The sequence below is a fragment of the Rana temporaria genome, chromosome 1 (genome assembly GCF_905171775.1).
Source record: "Rana temporaria chromosome 1, aRanTem1.1, whole genome shotgun sequence".
NCBI classification, from domain to species: domain Eukaryota; kingdom Metazoa; phylum Chordata; class Amphibia; order Anura; family Ranidae; genus Rana; species Rana temporaria.
This window is the reverse complement of record NC_053489.1, coordinates 453,368,037-453,395,805: the sequence shown is the minus strand read 5'-3', so window position 1 is coordinate 453,395,805 and position 27,769 is coordinate 453,368,037. Positions and strand designations below refer to the sequence as shown.

General features: G+C 42.2%; 1 protein-coding gene across 2 annotated transcripts; it reads left to right on the top strand.

Moving 5' to 3' along the window:
• The first annotated feature begins 87 nt into the window (after positions 1 to 87).
• On the top strand, positions 88 to 25,293 carry AMBN (ameloblastin). 2 transcript variants are annotated; one of them, XM_040327812.1, is made up of 10 exons: positions 88 to 148; positions 454 to 522; positions 3,754 to 3,804; positions 6,790 to 6,837; positions 11,005 to 11,118; positions 11,763 to 11,999; positions 17,452 to 17,541; positions 18,034 to 18,078; positions 20,823 to 20,867; positions 24,262 to 25,293. In XM_040327812.1, the coding sequence occupies exons 2-10, from the start codon at positions 469 to 471 to the stop codon at positions 24,790 to 24,792; spliced, it is 1,215 nt and encodes a 404-aa protein (XP_040183746.1). In that variant the 5' UTR covers positions 88 to 148; positions 454 to 468; the 3' UTR covers positions 24,793 to 25,293. The 2 variants fall into 2 exon arrangements, with proteins under 2 accessions (XP_040183746.1, XP_040183738.1); XM_040327804.1 differs by having other exon boundaries at positions 11,763 to 12,014.
• The last annotated feature ends 2,476 nt before the right edge of the window (positions 25,294 to 27,769 follow it).

The window sequence follows — 27,769 nt, the reverse complement described above, 5'->3', positions numbered from 1 at the left end:
TTACACAAGGGATACATTCTTTTTCTTTCACCTGATTGGCTGTTTTCTATTTAAATGTGGTTTAAATTGTAGTCAAAAAAGAGTTTGGATAATGTTTGATTACCATTAAACAGACCTCTGCTATTGAAGAAGTCAGAGAGACTACAAGGTAGGTTTTGGTTTACATTTCCACATGCATAGTTCATGCAAATGTGTTATTCTGACAAAACCTTGCTAGCTCGTAAAGCCTTTCAAAGCACACGTATCCAAATGTAAGGATTTCTAATATTAACAGTAATAGCTCATCTTTTAGAAATGATATGACAGTATCCCTTTTTTAGATTAGACTTTGATACAGAAATGTACTTTTAATAATATCAGCGCAGTGTCAGTTAGTTTACCATAATTTGTGATGTCACATTGGAGATTCCTAAAATATTTAAACATTATTAGAAACTCTATTTTCTTAAACAGTTCCTGCTCTGAAAGATGGAGAAACTGGCATTGGTTTTATCTATGCTTGGCTTTGTTCTCTCCTATCCAGTAAGTACTTAACATTTCCCTTTTTAATGTTTCTGTTAATGATAAAGGATCATGTTTAAAAAAAAAAAACACACATGGAATATTTGTTTCATGTATTAATTAAACCAAAGCAGGCACAATGGTCTCAGTGGTTTGCAAAGTGGCATTTCTTTAGCTTCATATGGTGTAGGTAAAACGTTAGAACCTTTGTAAAGTTGTTATTGCTATATGTTCCACCAATCACCACCATTACTTCCTTTTATCAACAAAAACTGCAAGTGAAGGAAAAACTTTAACATGAAGAGGTTTTCAATCACTTCCTGTCACAGTGACCATCTGTTACCAAGACAGAATGTGAGGTGCAATCTCTCAAAAAGTTAAACAAACACCAGTAAAATACCAACATTGCTCTAGTCTAGGCCTTCATCACTACATTTAAAACAGAAAAAAAAAGTTTACATAATTTATTATTTAACCACTTCCATACCAGGCACTTACGCACCTTCCTGCCCAAGCCAATTTTCAGCTTTCAGCCCTTTTGCATTTTGAATGACAATTGCGCGGTCATGCTACACTGTACCCATGTTTTTTTTATAATTTTGTTCCCACAAATAGAGCTTTTTTTTGGTGGTATTTGATCACCTCTGCAATTTTTATTTTTTGCGCAGCAACTAAAAAAAGACCGGAAATTTAGAAAAAAAAAAAGTTTTTATTTTCTTCTGTAAATTTTTTTTGTAAATAAGTAAGTTTTCTTCTTCAATTATGGGCACTGATATGGTGGCACTAATGGGCACCGATGAGGTGGCACTGATAGGCACCAATGAGGCGCCACTGATGGGCACTGAAAGGCGGCGCTGGTATGCGGCACTGATGGGCACTCATAGGCGGTACTGATGGGCACTCATAGGCGGCACTGGGCACTCATAGGCGGCACTAATGGGCACTCATGGGTGGCACTTATGGGTGGCACTGATGGGTACTTATGGGTGGCACAGATGGACACTGATAGGTGGGCACTGGGCACGGATGGGCACTGAGAGGTGGCACTGATGGACACTGAGGGGTAACACTGATGGACACTGAGGGGTGGCACTGATGGCATTGCTGGGTATCACTTATTTATTTACCAATTTGTGCCAGTCAGTGCCCATGTTGCTAGTCAGTGCCCATTTGTGGGCACTAATTGGCATCTATTGTGCTCATTTTTTTTATTGTTTTTTTTTTATGGTTGCCCCCTTCCCTGGTATTTTTTTATGGTTGCCCCCTTCCCTGGTGGTCCAGTGTGGGCATCCGAGGGGGGGCTGCGCTGATAAACAATCAGCGCGAACCCCCCCTGTCAGGGGAGCCACCAATCGTCTCTCCTCTACTCGCGTCTGTCAGACGCGAGTGAGGAAGAGCCGATCAACGGCTCTTCCTGTTTACATCGTGATCAGCCGTGATTGGACACAGCTGATCACGTGGTAAAGAGCCTCCAGTCAGGATAACACAACAACTTCCTGAACGTCAATATACTATTGACCGGGCGAGAAGTGGTTAAGCTATCTGCAATGCCAGCATAGCAGACATGCAAAGTTTAACTAGAATGTATGAATTTATATATATTTTTTAAATGTCCACAATACCTTCACATAACAAAAAGCACTTCCTGTTACATTTTCTGAGCCCACATATAAGTAGAACAAGTTACAATCTTAATAGGGCCCACTTGAAGTTATTCCTTATGAGTACAATGACTGACTGAACCTGGTCATCTTTGAACATGCACGATGGAACACCCAAGTACACCTTCTAGTTGCAGTGTACCTATCCACAAAACACCTTTATTATTTATATCTATAACAATATCGGTTTTCCCTCTAAATATGTAATGAATTTATGAGTTTTTAGAGACCAGCAGAGATGAGGCTAGCTTGGTAAAGCTCGATGTAGGGTAAATTGTGTAATTTTTTGTGTGCTGTACTTTGATATTCTGGTCTTATCTGGAGATATGGTGAGTTTTCCTCTACTGGCTTTCTGTTTATCAAATAGTACAGTGCCACCATCATTTAGCTTTATAATAGTGTAGCACTACCCCCGTAGGAGCTTCTGGTTTAGATTTGGGTCTTGCACGTTACCTCAAGATTCGTTGTCAGGGGAGGAAAGTCTGTAGAAATTGCAATGTCCACACAAGATGTAAAACCTTCAACTGTTAGGTTTTATTTTTGCTGCAGTAAAACTTGTGGAGAAAGTAGAAGGTAGAAGGAGAGAAGGGGGAAGGTTCAGGTACGCGGGACAGAGCACACCAAAAAGTTCCAGTATTCACCACTCTCTCCTGAGTGGGTATTGCTCACCCGGATAGACCCCTCTCACATTACCTAGCAACCGGGATGAGAAACGAACAGTATAAGAACAGTCTCTGCCACAGCTTTAAGCTGATCCAGTGGACTTTAAGACAAATAGAGTAGTGGATCCCTTTATAACAAAGTCACCAGGCCTATCCCGAGACATTAGCTTGGTCTCCTCTAGGGCAGGTCCTCCCCCGGTTTCCTTCGTTAAGCAGCTTCCCCCATTTGTATGGACAGCTTGGGATCCCCTTTTTAATCGTAGGCCCCAGTCAGCATAACTGGGCCTACTCCATGGAGATGCGACCTTGGGCCAACGTGGTCCCAAGGTCTAGATCACACACGTGCCTCGCGCCAGGAGGGCCACAAGGCGAAGGACCCCGAAAAACGGCGTCTGCCCCTTAAGTATCCCTTCCCGGCATGCACAGCGGGGCACCACTCTCACTGGGCTGCTGCCGAGAAGGGTCACTTAACACACTATGGTTCGCTTGTGTTCCAACATGGGCCTGAGGTGGTAACACCACCTACAGGCATCAGGGGAAATCCCATCAAGCACAACCATAGCCAGAACTGAGCCTAATTTCAATGTAATTCAGCAAAGTCTGAGCCCACTATAGGCTCAGACACCCTCTAAATTTAGAATAGCGCCCCAGTCATTGGGAGCAGGGCGCTACAATATCTTGAGCAGTTAAACAGCACAAATAATCAGGAGGCATGCCCCAATATCCACTTATTTATTCGACTGGAGCAGTTGGATGAAGCTGGGAATTCTAGTGGGGATATATACATATTGGAGCCCCTAAGCCCAAGACAGGATGTGATACAAATTTCCTGTAGCCCTGCAAAACCTAAATATCAGTTCAGGGAGGCATTGTCCATTGGAAAGTACAATGTAAACAAGGTGTATCAACTGTGTTATTTACTTATCTAGGTGAATCCTCAAGTAGGAGGGACACATGGAATGGCCAGTATGAGTCTTGAGGTAAATCAATTTGCATGCAATCTAATGTCTATGTCTCAGTCAGTGCCCCAGAGGAGCATACAAACAATCTAATGTCTATACCACAGTCATTACTCCAAGGAAGCTTACTGACACTGCAATATGGCAGTCAATGCCTCAGACAGCCTAGTTCATTCAGTGCCCTAGAGTAGCTTGCTTACAATCCCATGCCTATTCCACAGTCAATGTCCCTGAGGATCTTACTTACAACCTACCATCTATGTCACAGTCTCTGCCCCAGAGGAGCTTGTCTGCAATCTAATGTATATTCCATGGTCACTGCCCTTGGAGACTCTACTTACAATTTAATGTCTTTATCACAGACTCTGCCCCAGAGAAGCTTACTTACAATCTAATATCTACTCCATAGTCAGTACCCATGAGGATCCTCACTTACAAGTGGAAGATACCACTTACAATGTAATGTCCATATCACAGTCTTTGCCCCAGAGGAGCTTATTTTCAATCTAATGTTTATCCCATAGTTACTGTTCCAAAGATGCTTTGTAACAATCTAAAGTCTGTACTGCAATCTCTACTCTGCATGAGCTTATATAAAGCCTATATATTATTGTCAGTGACCCAGAAGAGCTTACATATTTCTAATGTCTATGTTAAATCCATAGGCAAAGACATTTCAGGGATGATTTTCAGGTAGAAAACAAATACAGATTATTCATAAACCACAGGGGTACAAAATCAGGAAAACAAATGCAACAATGGGGAGCACATACAAACACCATACTGATATTGTAAAAAGAGTGGTACTACTGCGCTACCAAATTAAACTAATATAAGAAAAAACCAACAAAAATAATTAAATAATAAAAGCTGCGTATCAAGAGGGTGAACAAAACCAAAAATTATATAAAATGAATAAGAGATAGCGCTAATATCAACTAGTGCTGATTAAATACAGTAATGTGAGTGATATTAATTCAATTCCAGTGAATAATATAAGTAAGAAACAACAACACTTATGAGATATAAACTCTCTCTTATGGTGTAACACAGTGAGTTCGTAATGGGTTAAGGAAACTGAACCCATATGCAGCCCTAAAGCCACTCAGCTGATGTCTCCTTCCCACTGCTTCTCATTAGATAGACAACGACCTTCTCAAGCAATTCAGTCAGAAACACTCCAACGGATATGTAAAAGAAAAAAGAGAGGACAAGCCTCATAGTACAATACTGTATGGCCAGAAGGGTGGACAAGATACTACACCGACGGTGTATACACTCACACATCCGCCGATAAACACAGGCTCAGAGTCAAAAGTTGCCGCTCAGTGCGATGGTCTCCTCACAAGGATTGTAGTCCCGTCACATAGGCTCCTCCCCCACGCGTAACACCACTCGTCACGTGGCTTAGCCTATGTGACGGGACTACAATCCTTGTGAGGAGACCATCGCACTGAGCGGCAACTTTTGACTCTGAGCCTGTGTTTATCGGCGGATGTGTGAGTGTATACACCGTCGGTGTAGTATCTTGTCCACCCTTCTGGCCATACAGTATTGTACTATGAGGCTTGTCCTCTCTTTTTTTCTTTTACATATCCGTTGGAGTGTTTCTGACTGAATTGCTTGAGAAGGTCGTTGTCTATCTAATGAGAAGCAGTGGGAAGGAGACATCAGCTGAGTGGCTTTAGGGCTGCATATGGGTTCAGTTTCCTTAACCCATTACGAACTCACTGTGTTACACCATTAGAGAGAGTTTATATCTCATAAGTGTTGTTGTTTCTTACTTATATTATTCACTGGAATTGAATTAATATCACTCACATTACTGTATATAATCAGCACTAGTTGATATTAGCGCTATCTCTTATTCATTTCATACTGATATTGTGTAGTTGTGAATCAAGCCCTGCAAGTCGAAAGTGCTAAACACTGTGACACCCTAACAACATGTAATAATTCTCCATAGTGAGGGATTATCTACTAAACCATTGATTTCCAGAGCTGTGTTGCACCAAGGACCAAGTAGCTCCATGTGTTGCAGCAATCCCTTCTTAGTAAAACTTCCTTCAAACTTTATGGGGTAGATCCACAGTCAGCGGCGCATTATTCCGCCGGGCGTAGCGTATCTAAGATACACTACGCCGCCATAACTTACTTTTTTTTTCAAATCCACAAAGAACCCGCGCCGTAACTTACGGCGGCGTAGTGTATCTTTGGCGGCGTAATGGCGCGACATTCAAATCTCTGTGATGGGGGCGTGTTTTATGTAAATACGTTGTGACCCGACGTAAACAACGTTTTTTTTTTAACTGCGCATGCGCCGTCCGTAGGGGTATCCCAGTGCGCATACTCGAAATTAACCCGGAACAAGCCAATGCTTCCGATGGTGACGTCATTCTACGCAAATCCCTATTCGCGAACGACTTACGCAAACGACGTAAAAATTTCAAATTTCTATGCGGGAACGATGGCCATACTTAACATTAAGTATGCCTCATAACAGTAGCTTTAACTATACGCCGGAAAAAGCCGAACGCAAACGACGTAAAAAAATGTGCCGGACGTACGTTCGTGGATCGCCGTAACTAGCTAATTTGCATATTCGACACGAAATTTGACGGAAACGCCACCTAGCGACTGCCGAAAAATTGCATCTTAGATCTGATGTGTACTAAGACGTACGCCTGTCAGATCGACCCGAGATGCCGTCGTATCTTGTTTTGAAGATACAAAACAAAGATACGACGCAGGAAACTTAAAATTACGCTGGCGTATTAATAGATACGCCGGCGTAATTCTTTTGTGGATCTGCCCCTATTATTTTTTTAACATTTTTGATGAATGTGATCATTTTTTTACAACCTGGAGCAGGTAATAACATCTTAACCAGGCAGAATAAAGCACATATACATCAAACATATTTTCATGTAATAGTATTTTGATGTAATTGCTCTTTAAAAGTCATAGTAATAGTAATATTTGTTGTCTTTTTTTTTTGTTATTAAGACAATGCAACAGCTACAGTCAGCCAATAAACTTACTGCTCTGCCTCAGGTAAGAATTTAAATATACACAAATTGGGTATTTCCCACACCATTTCAACAGGTAGAGCTCTACAATCTGCTGAATGAAAATTGCAGGTTTCTGTGCTGTATATAGAATATTATTTGACCCAACAATTACACAGCTAAATGAGTCATAAGAGGGGCACACACCTGTCCACTATATGGAGTAACAATTAGACAAAGACAATCCACAAGTAGGCAGACACTGCTAATCTTTCTTATTAGATTGTTTTGCAAACACAGCATCATGGAAGCACCCTGTATTAAAGCAGAGTTCCACCCAAAAGTGGAACTTTCGCTTTAAGCACTCCCGCCCCCTTACATGCCTCATTTGGCATGTAATTTTTTGGGGGGGTGGGTAACTTCTTTTTAGTGGGACTTCCTGTGAAACGTCCTCTTCTCAGCCGCCTAAGCGACTTCTCCTCTCGCTCTAGGTGGCCCCTTCCTGCCATAAATCTTCTGGGACATGTCACAGGTCCCAGAAGATTGACTGGCCAATAGCAGAGCGCAGTGGGACTCGTGCATGCGCAGGGCATGCCCGGCTGTAAAGCCATAAGTTGTCATGGTCGGGTGCCCACAGTTGCTATGATGGCGCAGTGGAGAGGAGGGGGAGAGAAGCAAAGCTCTGGATGGCCGCATCACTGGACCATGGGACAGGTAAGTGTCTGTTTATTAAAAGTCAGCACCTACACTTCTTGTAACTGCTGACTTTTAATAAAGAAAAAAAATGGCCGATCTTCAAGGGTCGTAGCTCGGTGACCTGGGATCGAAATTTGGGCCTCCTGCCACCTATGGTTCTGGAGATACAGGGCTCCTTGTGCAGCTAACACATGCTGTTTGCAGCAGACTGAGAGGATGCGCTCATAGTGCTCATAGTGCCTCTCACTACTTGTCAGAGGCACTGAGCTCAATGGACAGCTTTGAGCAATAGTAAAGCACCATTAGAACAAGCTGTCCAATAAAAATGCTGCAGTGGAGGCTCTCCTCTCGCTGCAGTGTCATAGAAGGGGGTATGCTCCCTTCCAGCCCAGCCCTCTTAATTACAAGGAAAATACATGGGTTTATGGGTAGAAGATTTATCCATAATCCCATGTTTTTCTCACACAGTCAATGCTAGTATCACGAAGGCTGAAGTCTTTCAGGCTATCAAGTCCTGAAAGCCTTCCTCGGCTCCTGGCCCGGGTGGCTTCTCTGGCCTTTATTACAACAAATTTGCTGGGCCTCTAGCACCGCACCTAGTCAATTACATCAATGCCTTGAAACAGGGGTCCCTGCCTTCTTTAGACGCACTCAGGGCACACATTACTGTGCTCCCTAAAACTTCAGAGGACACTCAACCACAAGTCTTCTGTCCTATCTCTCTCCTAAATGAGGATATGAAGATTTTAATAAAGATCCTAAGCCTCTGTATTAATAAATATTTGCGCCACCTGGTCCACCTCATACACCTCCTACATCAGCAGAAAATTCCTGGGTTCCTACTCTCTTTGGACCTCTACAAAGCCTTAGACTCCTTGTCATGGGAATATTTGCACTTTGTACTGTCTTGTTTGGGCCATCTTAGCCTGGATCCAGGCCCTATACTCGACTCTCTCTGCTTCAGTGAACTATGCAGGGTTCTTCACGTCCCTGATTACCATTTTCCGGGGCACAAGGCATGGTTGTCCCCTGTCTCCAGCTCTCTTTATCCTGGCACTGGAGCCTTTGGCAATGGCCCTCCGGGCTGACCCGAATATCTCCAGAATCCTTTATTTAGGCAATAAGTATAAGCTTAACCGCTTCACAGATGATGCCCTATTGACCGTCACCAATGCTCTCATCACACTCCCCAATCTACAGCTGGCCCTTTCACGATTCACATCAATATTGGGCTTATGTATTAATCTCAGTCTCAACAAAAACTGTTGCCCTTAACGTGACCTTGGTCCCTGACCTGGTCACTCGGCTACAGTCCCATTTCACTTTCCAATGGACGTCCTCCCACACTGACTAACTCGGGATTCTGCTGACCTCCTCATACTCCTCCTTATTTGCCTCTAATTATTACCCATTGCTACCCTATCTTCCCTTATGTAGTCTTGGCAATTCCCACACTTATAATGGATAGGTCGTATTAATTCAGTGAAAATGACTATCTTGCCCAAACTTCTGGCTGCCCAGATCACCTAATTATCCCTGCTTCATGCTACATTTGATACTCCTTTGTGGGTTCTCTTGGAACTACCCAACTGTGCTCCCATCGCCATGCCAACCCTCCTCTGGCTACCCCATAACCTTCGCCCATAAACTTTGAGTCCACTCATGCATCATAGCTTACAAGTCTGGGACTCTGTGCGGTACTCCGCTTGCCTCATGTCACCCTTTCTGCTCCCAATCATTAATAATCCTATCTTTCCCCCGGGTCTGGACCAACCACGGGAATTCTCTTGGTGGGTCGCTAATGGGTTCTCACATGTTTGACACTTCCTGACCACCAGATCACTTCCCACGTGGGCTTCGCTTCGGGAGACCCATGATATACCTGAAGAGGAGCTCTTCCGCTACCTCCAACTTCAGCATGGGCTCACCTCGCTGAGCAGGACTGCTAGGTACCCATTCCAGAAAACCACATTTAAACCTGTTTGCCTGCATTCCACAGGATGCCTCATCTCGGCCCTCTATGCTTCTCCAAATAATCACTCATCTCATACCTCTGTCACTTATATAGCTCAGTGGAAACGAGATTTGGCTACCAAAATAGACTTGGTGGACTGGAGCGGACCTGGTCTTCTGTGGCCAAATGCTCATTTAAACCAGCCACCTTGGAGGTGGCATATAAGGTGCTTCTACACTGGTATTGGGTCCCTGCTCGCATTGCCCATGCCAATCCATCCCACAGTGACCGCTGCTTCCAGGGTTGTGGTCATCGCGGGGACATTATACATATATGGTGGAAATGTCCTAGACTAATTGGCTTCTGGTCTTGAGTATTTGGCCTCCTATTCACGTTGTTTCACCGGCCCGTACCAAAAAAAAAGGCCAAGTTTGCCTTATTACACTGTCCAATTCCAGGCCTGTTTTCTTATAAATGGAAACTTGCCTCCTACCTATTTCTGTTAGAAAATAACTATTGTCCAAGCCTGGAAAAAAACATCTGTCCCCTTTCAGGGGGTAAAAAATTGCATGATCACGTTGATGCCTAATGAACAAGTGTCAAGCATCCGTGGCAACACTCATGTCAAGTTCCTCAAAATTTGGGAACCATGGCTATCATATGCCTTTCCTACCCTCCCCCCAGCTAATCACTGATCTCACCGCACGTCCCTGGTGTAAGCACTCTAAAGTGCTATGCTTGGTGCCTCAGCAATCTATCTACAGGCCTGGGATTTGACATGTGGGAAGCAAGCCAAATTGTCAGCTTTATTTCTGGTTTCTAGGAAACTCTGAATGTTGTCATATAAAACTAAAGTGGGCCATAGATGGAGCAATTTTCTTTCCTGCAGCCTCTGGAGTGGGGTATTAGCCGCCAGCAGAACACAGTGATCATTGTTAGCTGCTATAACAGCCACTAACAATATTCACATGTAAAGCCAACAGGCTGGTTGTACCCAAGTTGATCGATCGATCAACTTGGGTACATTCAGCCTGCCCATACATGGTTCCTGCAGAACCGGACGTCCTAAAGGTCTAAGGCTGGGTTCACACTAGTGCGAATTGGATGCAGGTTTCCCCTGCATCCAATTTGTATGTCAGGAGATTGCGTCTGGCTCTCTATGGAGCTGGTTCACACATCTCTGGAGCCACTCTGGTGCGATTTGCACAGGAGTCCTGTGCATCTTCTGGTCCGTTTCAGGTCCGAATTCAGACAAAATTTCAGGCTGAAATCGAACCTGAAACGGTGAACAGGGACGCACTGGACCCCTGCTGGGAGCCGCTCCGTGCTGAGGTGTGAACCCAGCCTAATAGTATCACTGCTAATCATACCCTCACTTCAGCAGAAATGTCTGTTTATCCTGTGTAATGTCTTCACAGGTTTGTCAAAAACGAATTAAGAACTTGTTTCTTAGAAAGCAACTCTTGTTTAAGCTCAGATTTACATAATTCTATGTAATAGATTCATATGCTGTTTTGAATTGCAACGCCTGAGTAAACAGTATCTAACTAATTTTTATTGCAGCTTTCAAGATTTGGTTATAACGATCCCTATTCTACTTTGTGGCTACATGGGCTTTTACCGCCACATATGTATCCTTGGTTACATCAACGGTCACAAATGCCAGACAATCAGCAGGTAATGTCATCCAGGCATTTTGTCTAAAATTATTATTATTATTATTATTATTATTATTATTAGCATATAGGATTTATATAGCACCAACAGTTTATTGAGTGCTTTACAACATTAGGGCAAACAGTACAATTATACAATATAATACAGTAGGAATTATAGAGGGTCCTGCTTGTTAGAGCTTATGCTCTGCTGTGCAAATTATTTAGTGGTCTATTCATTTTTAATATATAGCACATAGAAAATACACATAAATGTTGTTAAGTATGACTATAGAATCTGCCACTCAGGATCTCATATATAAGTAATGGTAAACAACTTACCCCCTACCACCATCACCACACTCACTTTGAGCAACAACCCAGCCTCTTCCTAACATTTACATTTTGTTTTCCTTTCACACTTCTATAGTTTGAAAGGGCTTTTTCAATTAAACAATGAAAGGAGCAAGCCATGCAGTACAGCAGAGATCAGTATCCATAGCAAGTAAACAGATTCCATCTTGTTCTTATTTGGCTTTCGATTACTGCACCATGCTCCTTGTATTATTAATTGAATTTGCAAAAGCATTAGAAATCTCATTTAAGAGAAAAATAAAATGCATATGACGACATGTTAAGTAATTTTGAATTTTGAATTTTTTGCAGTTTGAGTATGCCTTGCCCATACATCCTCCACCATTGCCAGGGATGCCATCTGTAGGTCAACCAGCTAAACCTGGACAGGATGGACAGACGGTTCCCCAACAATCAACAGCTACATCAGCAAAGGCAGATCAGCTTATGCACCAGCCTATACTGCCACTAGGGTATCCAAATATACAGCAAGCAGATCCAACTCTGATTCCCACAAAGGGTGGTCCAGCTGATGGTCAAATCCAAACGGTAGCATTGTTTATGGTAATCATTACCCTGGCTTAGGTTTAATATATTATTATTATGCAATTATACTTATGTGCATTATTTAATGCATCTCAAAAGTATATTGATTACTATAAAGCCCTGTACACACGGGCCAGAATCTCGTCAGGAAAAAAAACATTGTTTTTCCTGACGAGATTCTTGGCAAGAATCTCTTGCCGCCCGAGTGTACAGACACTCCTTTCAAAAGAACCGCGGTTCTTTTGAAAGGTAAGAACGCGGTAACGTCATCGCGTACGACGATCATGCGCTCGTCACATTTGATGCCGTTGCCGCCATCTTGCTGCACCCTACCTATGCCTAGGAAGCTACCGCGCATGTGTCAAAGTCATTTTGAGTATGCGCGGGTTTTCATGGCGACAGGTAAGCATACACACTCTTGGGTTTCTCGGCAGGAAAGTTTTCTTGACGAGAAACCTGAAAGCCTCGTACACACGCACGGTATACTCGGCAAGAAAGCTCTGCCAGCAGTTTTCTTGCTGGTTCATGTCGAGTAAACCGAGCGTGTGTACGAGGCTAAAGAAACTTGGAAAATGCATTGCTGTGGTTGGGGTGGCATTTTCCTGGATCAGTTTTAAAAAAGTATTTGGTTTGTTTAGGACCCATCTTTTTTAGGCGTCTTGTACACGGTACTGATGTTTGAGCATTTGCTTTTTGGATGTAATTTCAGACATTTGTTTTGTGCGGATTTGTGCATATTTATGCGCAAATTTGCATGTTTGCACATTTGCGGACACAATAAATTCCTAGGGAAAATTAATTAATATTTATTCTCATGTGGGTGTATTTGCATGTATCGGTGCAAAATAGTGACTGGGAATACAGATTTTTCATTTATTTTTTTACTTAAAGTGGAGGTTCACCCAAACAATACATTTCCCGCAGAAGACATACCCGGAAGCGGCGGTGAAATACGGTATGTATGAGAAAAAAACAAAAAAAACAGCCGATTGTCATTAGGACAACTCGGCCTAATGTAATGTTAAAAATTTATTTTTGGGTGAACCCCCGCTTTAAGAATATGCATTTTAGATCAGTAAAACATAAATGCTGTATTGAGCTTTTTCAAGCTCCAGTGTGCAAGTGGCCTTAGGTGGGTTTACATATCGCTTTTCTTATAAACACTATTAAATATCTCCAGACCTAAACACTATTGAGCATCTGTGGGGCATCCTCAAATGGAAGGTGGAGGAGCACAAGGTCTCTAACATCCACCAGCTCCGTGATGTCTTCCTGTGGAAGAGGAATCCAGTTGCAACCTGTGAAGCTCTGGTGAACTCCATGCCCAAAAGGGTTAAAGGGTCACTAAAGGAATTTTTTTTTTTAGCTAAATAGCTTCCTTTACCTTACTGCAGTCCTGGTTTCATATCCTCATTGTTCGTTTTTGCTCTGATGTTGCTGTAATTCTGCTCTGTTCTGGACACTTCCTGGTTGTCTGTTTCCTGATGACCACAGTACTGGGAGCTTCTAGTTTCGTTTTCCAAACCATCACTTCTCTATGGCTCTATACAGCACAGAGGCAGGATAACATGCAAAAATGAAACTGAAACTACAGGTACATTATATGATTGATTTTTATCTATTTTTAATTGTTTTTAAAAGGAATCAGTTAACTATTATGGGCCAGATTCAGGTAGGGAAGCGCGTAACTCTGTGCTGGCGTAGCGTATCCTATTTACGCTACGCCTCCGCAACTTTGACAGGCAAGTACATTATTCACAAAGCACTTGCTCCGTAAGTTGCGGCGGCGTAGCGTAAATTGGCCGGCGTAAGCCCGCCTAATTCAAATGTGTAAGATGTGGGCGTCTTTTATGTAAAATCATCGTGATCCCACGTAAATTACGCTTTTTACGAACGGCGCATGCGCCGTCCGTGAAAGTATCCCAGTGCGCATGCTCCAAATTAACCCACAAAAAGTCAATGCTTTCGACGTGAACGTAAATTAAACACAGCCCTATTCGCGAACGACTTACGCAAACGACGTAATCAACGGAGAATTTGACGCTGGCCCGACATCCATACTTAACATTGGCTGCGCCTCATATAGCAGGGGTAACTTTACGCCGGAAAAAGCCTTACGTAAACGGCGTATCTGTACTGCGACGGCCGGGTGTACGTTCGTGAATAGGCGTATCTAGCTGATTTACATATTCTAGGCGTAAATCAGCGTACACGCCCCTAGCGGCCAGCGTAAATATGCAGTTAAGATACGACGGCGAAGGAGATTTACGCCGGTCGTATCTTAGCAACATTTAAGCGTATCGCAGTTTGAGCATACGCTTAAAGTTGCGACGGCGCGGATTCAGACTTACGACGGCGTATCTACTGATACGCCCGTCGTAAGTCTTTCTGAATCCGGGCCTATGTCTCTATACCCTGTAAACAATCATTTGAGCAAAAAAAATGTTTTCCTTTACAACTCCTTTAAGGCAGTGCTGGAAAATAATGGTGGCCACATAAAATATTGACACTTTGGGCCCAATTTGGACATTTTCACTAAGAGGTGTACTCACTTTTGTTGCCAGCGGTTTAGACATTAATGGCTGTGTGTTGAGTTATTTTGAGGAGACAGCAAATTTACACTGTTATACAAGCTGCACACTCACTAATTTACATTGTAGCAAAGTATAATTTCTTCAGTGTTGTCACATGAAAAGATATAATAAAATATTTACAAAAATGTGAGGGGTGTACTCACTTTTGTGAGATACTGTATATAAGCAAATCCAATGGAACTATTAAGTAGTATAACAGCAACCAATGGACTTTTTAAATGTCTACTTTATCCATTAGAGATCATTTTCAGTACTACCAGTTGTAATAACCGATAGCTTTATTGCCTGTATCATCTTCTCCATAGGCTTGTCTGACAGAAGCTCAGTGAAGCTCAAAGGAAGCCTGGGTTTTATGAAAATTTACATCATTACCAGTACCCGTGTTACAAAATAACACATCCTATATCATTGCAATGAACAGTCATCATTTGCACTGGATATAATGACATATTACCAGCAGACAAAAGTTGCAAGACAATCTACAGTTCTTAAACTGTAGCTACATGTGCAGCTAAATGAGTGCTGGTGTGCTAGAAAAAAACAAAAAAAACATTGAGATGCTTCATTTTGTTATAATTTACTGCACTTACCTGGAAATTTGCGGCGGTGTATCCTAAATCCGTCCGGCACAAGGCGGGCCAATTCAAATGGGGCGGGTACCATTTAAATTAGGCGCGCTCCCGCGCCGGACGTACTGCGCATGCTCCCGACGCAAATTTCCCGACGTGCTTTGCGCGAAATTACGACGCGCCAACGTTTTGTGAATCGCGACGTGAAAAAAAGACTTGCGCCGAGAAAAAAAATGTAAAAAAAATTCAAAAGCGACGCGGGAAAGACAGGTATACTTTTACATGGTGTACTAATTTTACACTTTGTAAAAGGTGCCCTATCTTTGCGACGGCAAACTAACACTTGCAACGTAACGACGGGAAAAAGTTTTGTGGATCGCCGTAACTGCTAATTTGCATACCCGACGCTGGTTTACGACGCAAACTCCCCCCAGCGGCGGCCGCAGTACTGCATCCTAAGATCCGACAGTGTTAAACTATTACACCTGTCGGATCTTCTGCCTATCTATGCGTAACTGATTCTATGAATCAGTCGCATAGATAGAAACAGGGATACGACGGCGTATCAGCAGATACGCCGTCGGATCCCTTTTGTGAATCTGGCCCTATGTACCTAAAACATAGAGCAACATAAGATTGCTGTGGATATTCTGACACCAAAACTCCACAAAGTATAGTAAAACAAACCTGCCACCGAACCGAACTATTAAAACTGAGTATACAATAAAAAATATATCAGTAAGATTACCTTTATTCAACACAACATGTCAAAATGATGAGTAATGCCACGTACACACGATCAGTTTTCTCATCGGGAAAACTGTCATGTTTTCTCTTGGACGAGAAAACCGGCCGTGTGTAGGTTTTTCCAGCATTTTTCCCGATGAGTAAACTGCCGAGAATCACAACGAGAAAATTTAGAACATGTTTTAATTTTTCTCGTCGCGAATCGCAGCGTTTTGTTTGTGTGTACGCGGCATACGGCTTCATGTAGACAGGACGTTGTTTAACCTCCCCTGAACAATTTAACTTGACAGCTAGAAACCGGCATCTAAAAACATCCACGTTTACATGCCGCTTTTAGCCGCGTTTGCATCTAGAATCGTATGTAAAAAAAAATGTTAAAATGAAAAACGTCTCTAAACAAAATGCTGCTAAATCAGAGTTAATGTGTTTAGCAGAATTTACAGGCTGTTACAGGAATTTGGCATTTCAAATGCCTCTGAACTTCCGTCTGAACCCATTTTTTACATTCCAAAAAATGCTTCTAACTCAATTGCCTAGGGGTAGATTCACAGAGAAGATACAACGGCGTATCTCCAGATACGCCGTCGTATCTCTGAGTGTGCGGGGTCGTATTTTTGTGCCTGATTCATAGAATCAGTTACGCATAGATTTTCCTAAGATCCGACCGGCGTAAGTGTCTTACACCGTCATATCTTAGGCTGCATATTTACGCTGGCCGCTAGGTGGCGCTTCCGTATATTTACGCAAGGAATATGCAAATGAGCTAGATACGCCGATTCAGAAACGTACGTCCGCGCATTTTTACGCCGTATACATTAGGCTTTTTTCGGCATATAGTTACCCCTGCTATATGAGGCATATCCTATGTTAAGTATTGTCGTCGTTCCCGCGTCGAGTTTTGAACATTTTACGTCGTTTGCGTAAGTCGTTCGCGAATAGGGCTGGACGTAATTTACATTCACGTCGAAAGCAATGACGATTTGCGGCGGAATTTCGAGCATGTGCCGTTCGTAAAAAATGTCAAATACGCAGGGTCACAGTTAATATACATAAAACACGCCCACATCATCCACATTTGAATTAGGCGGGCTTAAGCTGACACAGATACGTTACACCACCGTAACTAAGGACGCAAGTTGTTTCTGAATACAGAACTTGCGCCCTAAATTACGGCGGTGTAACGTATCTGAGATACGTTACGCCGGGCAGGTAGATACACCATTGTATCTGAATCCAGCCCATAGTCTGTTGAAACAGAAAGAAATCTTGTAAAGCTTGGCATTGCCGCTCCCACCTCTTCATTGATCATGCAATGTGATAGTTGGCTAACTGACCACTAGGCAGGTTTTGGAATACTTCTCTGGGACAAGAAGTGAGGAAAGTTCCTTCCAAAGTGGTACAAAAGACAATATGAACTTCAAATGTATCACCATATCTTTATCTTCAACTTTCTAATGATTTTCAAAAATGCAATGAGATGGGGTGAGACTTAAGAATTATTAACTGTGAACATTTGCTAATCTTTTTACTTAAAATTTCCTCCAGTACCAGACAATAATGAATAAGTTATTGCAACAAGGAGCCACAGACCCTTTACCAGACCCTGCAGGAGTACCACATATTCACCAACAGAATGTAAGTATCTTAGTACTATATAAAATAGATTCTGGGGAACACAGGGTTAATAAAGTGTCTAAAAGAATTACTATAATGTTGCAAGTTCTAACACAGAGTGGTCAAAGTTCTTTAGACAGCATGTAGGCAGAGGAACAGTTCATACCCTTTCTCTGATACGTGAAGTAGTGGTGCAGCTATTACGCCAACCACAATGCACTTATGGCAAGGGGGTGGAGTTTAGCAGTACATAGGGGAAATTCAACAAATCAGTCGGCAACAATCAGAAACTGATTGGTTCCAGATCATACGATTACCATGACAACCAATCATATGATTACACATAAAGCTACTGGCACAGCTATCACTGTGATCCTGTGCACACTCTGCGTGGTCAAGGTGACCTGGATAACAGAAGTATAATGCTTTAGTTATAGTGATAAAAAATACATTTTTATTTTGTGTAAAAGCTTATGTCTGATTTTTTTCTAAACACATATATTTTTATTTCAGCCATATCCAAATCTTTTCTTTATGAATTATGGGAGAGGACCTGGAGTAAGTAAAAGTGCCAAGGACATTTCCATAAATAAAAGAAAAGAAAAAAAAAGATTTTATTAGTACATGCTTATAAAAGAACAGAACACCTAATTCATCTTCCGAAAGGTCAAGGTTTTCATGATAAAATAAAACAACCTTTGTTTCAGAGACATTACCTAACATTTAGCAACAGCTATACGTGAGCCGTCTAGATTTCCGGGGTAAAATATAGATCACAGATAAACCATCACTCACAAAAGAAAATCCAGAAGCTAACAGCCTCAAATGACAACCTCAAACAAACGTTGTTTCAACCCAGTTATTTCCTGCTTTTTGGGAGTTGTACAGCTTAGTTCATATTATGGAATGATTGCAACAGATGATTTAGAGAGCATTCATACATGATAACAACTCTTTATAACTACCGTATTTATCGTGGTATGACGCGCTCCCGCGTATACCGCGCACCCCTAAAGTTGCCCCGAATCCTGTGGAAAAAACGTTTTTTTTTGTTCTTACAGTTTTGGTGTCCATCGGCGGCCTCGTCCGTCTGCGGCTTCGGGTGTTCTCTTCGTCGGGTCCGGCGTCCTTCTGCGGCTTCGGGTGTCCTCTTCGTCGGGTCCGGCGTCCGTCTGCGGCTTTGGGTGTCCTCTTTGTCGGGTCCGGCGTCCTTCTGCGGCGTCCTCGCGTCCTCCCCGCTCATTTCCCGCGCCGAGTTTGAATACTGCGCCGACATATACAGAGCGCAGTACACTCGTGTATTGTCGGCAATGCTCGGCTACCCGCGCTGACGTCCTGTACGTCCAGGACGTCAGCGCGGGAGGAGCCGAGACTGCCCGACAATACACGAGTGTACTGCGCTCGGTATATGTCGGCGCAGTATTCAAACTCGGCGCGGGAAAGCGGGTATTGGTGTATACCGAGCACCCACGATTTTGCCCTGATTTTCAGGGCAAAAAAGTGCGCGGTATACGCCGATAAATACGGTATATGTTAAACATTCTGAAAAATCAGCTGTGTTGCTTTTAAAAGGTGGCAAAAATTACACTTGTCCATTAAAATCGTAGAGGTTCTACAACAGTACCTGACTGTGAATATAAATATTGACTGGGATACATATGGGAAAATATACACAAGGGGTGCCCAACCAGTGGCACAGGGGCCACATGTGGCCCGCGGAGACCTCTGATGTGGCCCACGACCTCCTACTCTGGGATGGAATAGAATAGAATACTGTTATTAAAGGTCAGTTTTTTACTAAAATCACAGTATATATATATATATATATATATATATATATATATATATATATATATATAGGCATATCTGTTCTGCAGTGGTTACTGGGCTGCTTTCAAACTGATCCGTAGGTGCAGAGCAGTTTACCTGCAGGTTACCTGCACAGAGCCATAGACTTCTGTTATTACCTGCAAGTTTGGTGAGCTTTCTGAAAGTGCACCTATCCTGCAGATTATAATAGAAATCTATTGCAAAGTGCAAGAAAGCCAAAGGTACACTACGTTGTACCCGCGGTGTGCGTAAACCACAACACATCAGTGTGAAAGCAGCCTTGGGCCCCTTTCACATGATCAGTCCGACAGTACAACCAATTGGATCCTCCATTCACCCCTAAGTAGTGGCAGACATAATTCTACTTGTGTTCTACCTCCAATACAATCCGGAAAAAAAAAAGGAGTATAGCAGAGCAGACACGGACATGCCATCCACCCGCTCCGCTTATTGTGGCCCGCGACCGGTTACCAAGTCGCTTAAGTGGCCCTCACTCTTCAAAAGGTTGGTCACCCCTGATATACACCCTACTGTAAATTAAAAGGATATTAGGATTTAAAAACTATTTCATAACCCTTTAAATGTACAGGCTGAAGGATCTGTGATGTCCTCCTGTCCCTGGTGCTATTTTAGAGCATAGTGAAACCTCAGTCTTTCTGATGATAATGACATTATTGTGGTGCTCTGTGCTCTGACAGCCATCTTGGAACCCTGCCTCCCTTTTTAACAACATATCACTGCTTTAATGCAGTTTTTTTGGTTGAATTTGATGGACTTACAATCAGATTAACTATGTAACTATGGGCCAGATTCACAGCGGAGATACGACGGAGTATCTCAGATACTCCGTCGTATCTCTCAGAGTATCTATGCGACTGATTCATAGAATCAGTTACGCATAGATAGCCCTTAGATCCGACAGGTGTAATTGTTTTACACTGTCGGATCTTAGGATGCAATACCGCGGCCGCCGCTGGGTGGAGTTCGCATCGTATTCCAGCGTCGGCTATGCAAATTAGCAGTTACGGCGATCCACGACGGTTTTTCGCGTTCGGTACGTCGTCGCTAGTCTAGTTTCCTGTCACAATTTTAGTCGTCGTTTTACCTGCCCTAACTTTACACAGCACACGTATGTGCTGTATAAAGTATGGCCATCGTTCCCGCGTCGAAATTAAAAAAAAAATCTTCTTGCGTAAGACGTCCGGGAATACGAAAGTACGCTACGCACGTCGCCGTTCGAAAAAATGACGTCACTTCGCGCAAAGCACGGCGGGCCGCCGGCGTAAGTTTTCACGCAAGTGCTTGGTAAATCAGGCACTTGCGATGAAAACTTGCGGCGGTGTAACGTATCTACGATACGTTACGCCGCCGCGATTCTACGTGAATCTGGCCCATAGTATGTAACTAGGACTTGCTGATAATTAATAACCAATTTTCTCAAATTTAATAACTAAGTGTTACATATTTTACAGTTACCGCCAGCTAGGCTTGGAATGATGAGTTCGGAAGAAATGCAGGTACTAAAATAGAGTATTCATTGCTAATTGCTACATATGTTCATAGTAAGCTAAAATGTGAAACTAGTGATAATGAAGTGCTAGATAAATATCAATTAAAATTATGAAACCACGACTGAGTGAAAAAAATGATATCTGTAAATAGGTCTGTGAGACCTCAATAGGATAACAAGAAGAGGTTAATTCCTAAATTAGGTAGAAACCTGAGAATAATCAAGTGAATAAATAGCAGTCTGTGTGAACAAACCAAAAAAAAAAAAAAAAAAACCCTTAGGAATACCATTAACAAAGCGTCAAAGGTAAAAAATGTGAATATAATAAAAATTAATTCAGAGTGTTCATATATTCTTAAATATCCCCAGTGTTCAACGAATTAAATAGTCAAATCAATATGCGCCAGGCTGGGATATCAACCACACGCGCATATTGATCTCCTATAATTAGAGATCACGTCCATCTGGTAAGCGGCAGTGTTATTGTTTGGTGGAGGCACTATCCTGTCAGCACTTTTTCCTGGACTATTGGATTTGTTGAAAACTGGGGATATTTAAGTTTATATGGACACTCTGCATTAATTTTTATTATATTCAAATTTTTTACCTTTGACGCTTTGTTAATGGTATTCCTAAGGCCCCGTACACACGACCGAGTTTCTCGGCAGAATTCAGCCAGAAACTCGATCGGAGCTGAATTCTGTCGAGAAACACGGCCGTGTGTACACTTTCGACCGAGGAAGCCGACGAGTTCCTCGTCGAGCCAAATAGAGAACATGTTCTCTATTTCCTCGTTGTTCAATGAGGAAAGTTGGCTCGCCGAGATCCTTGGCGGCTTCACACAGAACTCAACGAGCAAAACAATGAGTTTTGCCCATCGAGTTCCTCGGACGTGTGTACGGGGCCTAAGGGGTTTTTTTTTTTTTGGTTTGTTCACACGGACTGCTATTTATTCACTTGATTATTCTCAGGTTTCTACCTAATTTAGGAATTAACCCCTTCTTTTTATGCTATTTTCATAATTTTAATTGATATTTATCTATCACTTTATTATCACTAGTGTCACATTTTAGCTTACAACAGCGCAGCTCTTCCTTTGATCATTATTATTAGTGTTGTATAACATTTTAGTTGTCGCTTTACTATTTATCGAATTAGCGCAGTACACCCCTCTTTTTCATATGTTCATAGTAGTCAGTTTTTTTGGAAGTCTTTGGTAAACCATACAAAAAAACATCCATAACACATAAAAAATATAAAGCAGAATGTTCTTTCTATATTTGGTGAAAATTAAGTAAAGCTTTAAAGGGAATCAGTATGTTTTGTGTATAGATGTGTATGTTCTGTGCTAAAGTATAGATAATCATAGCAATATTAATCAATTGAGAGATGCTGTCAGAAAACAAACAGGTAGTGCCTTGACTTTCTTATTGACAAGCCCAGCATGCTTTGCACATTGAGTGGATGCACCTCTAACAAATGTTTATTTTTAAAATAACAATTTTGCACAAATACTGAAAAAATATAAACTGTCAGTTTCTATGAAAAGGTAGGTCCCCGTAAGAAAAATCTGTCCCCCCCTCCCCCCCTTTTTTTTTCCTTTCTTGTCTTTGTTCCTGGGGTGGGGGAGACGGGGAGGAGAGGGCAAAGGTGGAGGAGAGAGTAAAAGATCAGGAGGAGGCAGGATTGACCCATATTGTTGTGTTATATGTAATTGTTTATTGTTGTGATTTATGTGTATGAAATGTTGAATCTATTTTAATTGTGGAATCCTTTTGTATGCTTATCGATAATGTAATGTAAATTATATTTATGTTTTAAAAAATTCAATAAAAACAAATTGAATACGAAATAAGAAAAAACTGTCATAAGAGACACATGTAAGCATGTGTTACTTATATCTCCTTCTGAAAATGATAGTTGCTTGGCTGTCCTGCTGTGGCTTTGACTTCCGTACTTACAGATAATGTGTTCTGACTTTTCTCTAAATTTCATTTGCTGTTCATTTGTTCTGGGGACTCAGAAGTATTGAACTCTGGATATAGCCAGGTAACTAGCATTTTGAGAAAGAAACTAGCAATGACAGAGCCCGTGGGGCAGATCCACAAAAGGATTACGCCGGCATATCTATTGATACGCCGGTGTAATTTCAAAATTCCCGCATCGTATCTTTGTTTTGTATCCACAAAACAAGATACGACAGCATCTGGGATCGATCCGACAGGCGTACGTCTTAGTACGCCGTCGGATCTTAGATGCAATTTTTCAGTGGCCGCTAGGTGGCGTTTCCGTCTAAATCCGTGTCGAGTATGCAAATGAGCTATTTACGGCGATCCACGAACGTACGTCCGGCCGGCGCATTTTTTTACGTCGTTTGCGTTCGGCTTTTTCCGGCGTATAGTTAAAGCTGCTATATGGTGGCGTACTCAATGTTAAGTATGGCCATCGTTCCCGCGTACAATTTTGAATTTTTTACGTTGTATGCATAAGTCGTTCGCGAATAGGAATTTGCGTAGAATGACGTCACCGTCGTAAGCATTGGCTTCTTCCAGTCAAATTTCAAGCATGCGCACTGGGATACCCCCTTACGCCGACAGAGATACACTACGCCGCCGTAACTTACGTGCAAATTCTTTGTGGATTCAAAATAAAATAAATAAGTTACGGCGGCGTAGTGTATCTTAGATGCGCTGCGCCCGGTGTACAGATGCGCCGCTGTACGAGGATCTGCCCCCATATTTCTGTTGTTGCAGGTATATGTTAGGCCTTCTCCAAATCTCCCAACCATGTCCAAATTTTTGTAAAATCATTTATGACTCTTTTCATTAGTCTCGTTTTTACCTGCAAAAGAATCCAGCGATGTCCCCTGTGTAGGCAGCGTCCATCTTCTGTCCCCTCTTCCTTCCGGGCTGCCGACTCCGGCTCTGTGATTTGCCAGAGCCAAGTGACGTCTCTCCTGCACATGCGCACGAGAGCGCCCATTTACTGCACAGGCTGGGGAAGAAACGGCACTTGGTTTCGTTTCTTCCCCGTGCATGCGCCATTGGGATTTTTGGCAGACTACAAGTGAAATATCTCCTAAACGGCGCACGTTTAGGAGATATTTCCACTACCTATAGGTAAGCCTTATTCTAGGTTTTTTTGTCTGTGTCCTATTGGGAAGATTTTCCTTTACTCCCTCCCACTTTTGTTTCAATAAAAGATCTCTTTTAAATTCTTGTTTTGGTGACATGGGTCACCATCGAAAATAGAGAAAGTGAATCTCCCTAGTGAGGGCACAGGCAGCAATAAAATCCTGACAGAGGCATGTAGTAATGGAGTTTTATATGTATATATTGAAAACTGTATATCGCATTTTGAAAACATTACCTACATATTACTATGAATACTATGTATTATAGGGTGGTCCCGCCGGAGCTGCACATCCTTTGAGTCCCTTATTCCCAGGATTACTAGGAGTTGGACCTAGTTTTGGAGGCAATCCACTGAACCCAGCCATGGCTGGAGACTTTACTTTAGAAGACGATTCTCCTGGAGCAGGTGTAAAATCAGCAGGTCGCGGAGCTGCACATATCCCAGCAGAAAATCCTCCAATAAATGGTGGTTTGAATCCTCTCAACCCTGGCCTAGATGGAATACCACCAGGCCAAGTTGACACCCTTCAATTTCCCAACATCAATCTTCCTAATATGGGACTTAATCCATTAGGACAAAGCATGGGTCCATCACCTGTAACCCCAGCCAATGTCCCCAAACAAACACTCGACACAGCTGCAGGATTTGCTCCATATCCCATGGATGAAACCTTAATGTTTGGCTTTCAAAGAGAAAATCCTACTAATATGGACTTTGCCCATGGAAATAATGGTATAGATTCCCCTATTATGCATAATGATATCCATCTACAGAATCATTATTTCCAAGAACCTTAATGGGAAGTTAGGACTTCGAAGCTGTCAAAACACTAACATTTCACACAAGTGACATACAGATTATCTAAGTAGCTAACAATGTAATGTGCACATTTATTCATTTGTTTTCTGTTGGATTTTTCTGTAGTAGTAGTAGTTGAAATGGTACATAGGAAGTTTCTAAACAAGAGGTATATCCACTTAGAGGCAAACAATGCAGCAGGACATGTAGTGCAAAAGAATATATCAAATTAAATATGGCAGTTTTTTTTTTATTAAAGGATATCTAAACCCAAGAATTAAAATGTAATTCATTGTAGATTACCAGTTCTTAGATGTGGTGGCTGCATTTGTTTTTCTTTTTTTTTTCAGGCTAAGAACATTTTCAGCAAGTGCAGAAATGGCCTGTTTATTTTGCCAGTGTTCTTGTCACTTTCTGCTACCTGAAAAGACAAATAGGTAGATTCAGTAAGAGTTAGGCCGGCTTATCAGTAGATAAGCCGACCTAACTCAGAATCTACGCCGACTTATGTTTAAGTGTATGCTCAAACAGAGATACGCTTAAACATATCTAAGATACGACGGCTTGCGCCGTCCTATCTTAGATTGCAATATTTCGGATGGCCGCTAGGTGGCGCTTCCATTGCGGTCGGCATAGAATATGTAAATGAGTAGATACACCGATTCACGAACGTACGCCCGGCCGACGCAGTACTTTTACGCCGTTTATGTTAGAGATAGGCCGCCTAGACCTGAATCTAGGTAAAAAATATTATCTTCCTTCCAATCTTTTTACCTAGATTCAGGTATGTTGCCGCAACTTTGCGGCGGCGTAGCTTAAGGCATTTAAGCTATGCCGCCGTAAGTTAGCGAGGCAAGTACATGATTCACAATGTACTTGCCTGCTATGTTACGGCGGCGTAGCCTAAAGCGGGCGGGCGTAAGGGCGCCGAATTCAAATGTGTGTAAGGGGGGCGTGTTTTATGTTAATAAGGCTTGACCTTACGTTTTTGAAGTTTTTTCTTACTGCGCATGCGCCGGGCGCCTACATTTCCCAGTGTGCATTGCGGCTAAGTATGCCGCACGGGCCTATTGATTTTGACGTGGACGTAAACGACGTAAATCCCGATTCACGGACGACTTACGCAAACGACGTAAAAATTTCGAATTTCGACGCGGGAACGGCGGCCATACTTAACATTACTATTCCAACTAGTGCCTATCTCTAACGTAAACGGCGTAAAAGTACTGCGTCGGCCGGGCGTACATTCGTGAATCGGCGTATCTACTCATTTACATATTCTACGCCGACCGTGAGTCTGTACAGACCACCGGATCAATCCGCTGGACCCGATTCAAGCGGATAAATTTCTTAGCATGCTAAGAAATTTATATCCGCTTGAAATCGATCCGGCCGAGAAATCTCCGCGGATAAATATCCGCTAGGCCGTACAGACGACCGGATTTATCCGCTGGAACTGATCCGCGGATCCGGTGGTATGTACGAGGCCTTACTGAATCTACCTAATAGTCTCTAAGTCCCATCAAATCAATATAATGGAAATAGGAAGCGGAAGGAGTGTTTGTCGTCCATATCAGGAGAGCATCCTAGGGTCCAAACCATGGTTTCCCCCATAGAGACAGTGGACTGAGTAAATGTAGCCACCCTAGGAAAGGAAGTGTGTTACTCGCATAATTACCAGGTAGTAATAAAGGGAAAAAGCCTTACAAAAGAGAGCAAAGAATTGGTATTCTGCTATATGTTTGTTTTTGGGTTTAGATACACTTTAAAGATAGCTAGTACACTACAATATACATGTACTTATCTTGGTGTGATGAGAGAGGTACAACTCTTAAGATGCCTACTTGAAGCTTGGTGACACCAATCTGCTGTAAAGGGGATTTGTAAGGAAATTGTCTCTTTCTGACCAGGTACTTCGATGTAGTAACATGATAGGGTTTAATTTCCACATCATTATTTATAAAATAAAAGGCGGTCTATATCTTGTCAATAGTCACAATTTGTGTTGGACTACTTCTACTCTAAGCAGTAAGTGATGGAATTTCTCATACAAAACTATTAAATATTATTGTTAAACTAGGTGGTGCTATAAATTAAAAACTGTATTGAAAGTGTCAGGCAAACAGGGGCTTCCAGGGGCATAAAAACATTAACCACTTGCCGACCGCTGCACGCCGATATACATCGGCAGAATGGCAGAGGTGGGCAAATGGGTGTACCTGTAGGTCCCCTTTAATTTGTGGGCTAGTGGGCGCACGCACTCGCCACATACTGCGTGATTGTGCCCATGGGTCCGGCGAACTCGATGTCCACCGGTGTCCCGCGATCGTGGCACAGAGAGGCAGAACGGGGAGATGCCTATGTAAACAAGGCATTTCCCTGTTTTGCCTAGCAACATGACAGGGATCTCTGTCATGTTGTTGTGCGACCACCCCCCCTACAGTTAGAATCACTCCCTAGGACACACTTAACCCCTTGATTGCCCCCTAGGGTTTAACCCCTTTCCTGCCAGTGTCATTTACACAGTAATCAGTGCATTTCTATAGCACTGATCACTGTATAAATGACAATGGTCCCAAAATAGTGTCAAAAGTGTCCGATGTGTCCGCCGTAATGTCACAGTCACGATAAAAAACACAAATCGCCGCCATTACTAATTAAAAAAAATTATAATAAAAATGCCATAAATCTATCCCCTATTTTGTAGACGCTATAACTTTTGCGCAAGCCAATCAATATGCACTTATTGCGATTTTTTACCAAAAATATGTAGAAGAATACATATCGGCTGAGGAATTTTTATATATATATATATATATACATATATATATATATATATATATATTTATATATATATATATGGGATATTTATTATAGTAAAAAGTTAAAAATATTGCTTTTTTTTTTTTAATTGTCGCTCTTTTTTTGTTCATAGCGCAAAAAATAAAAACCGCAGAGGGGATCAAATACCACCAA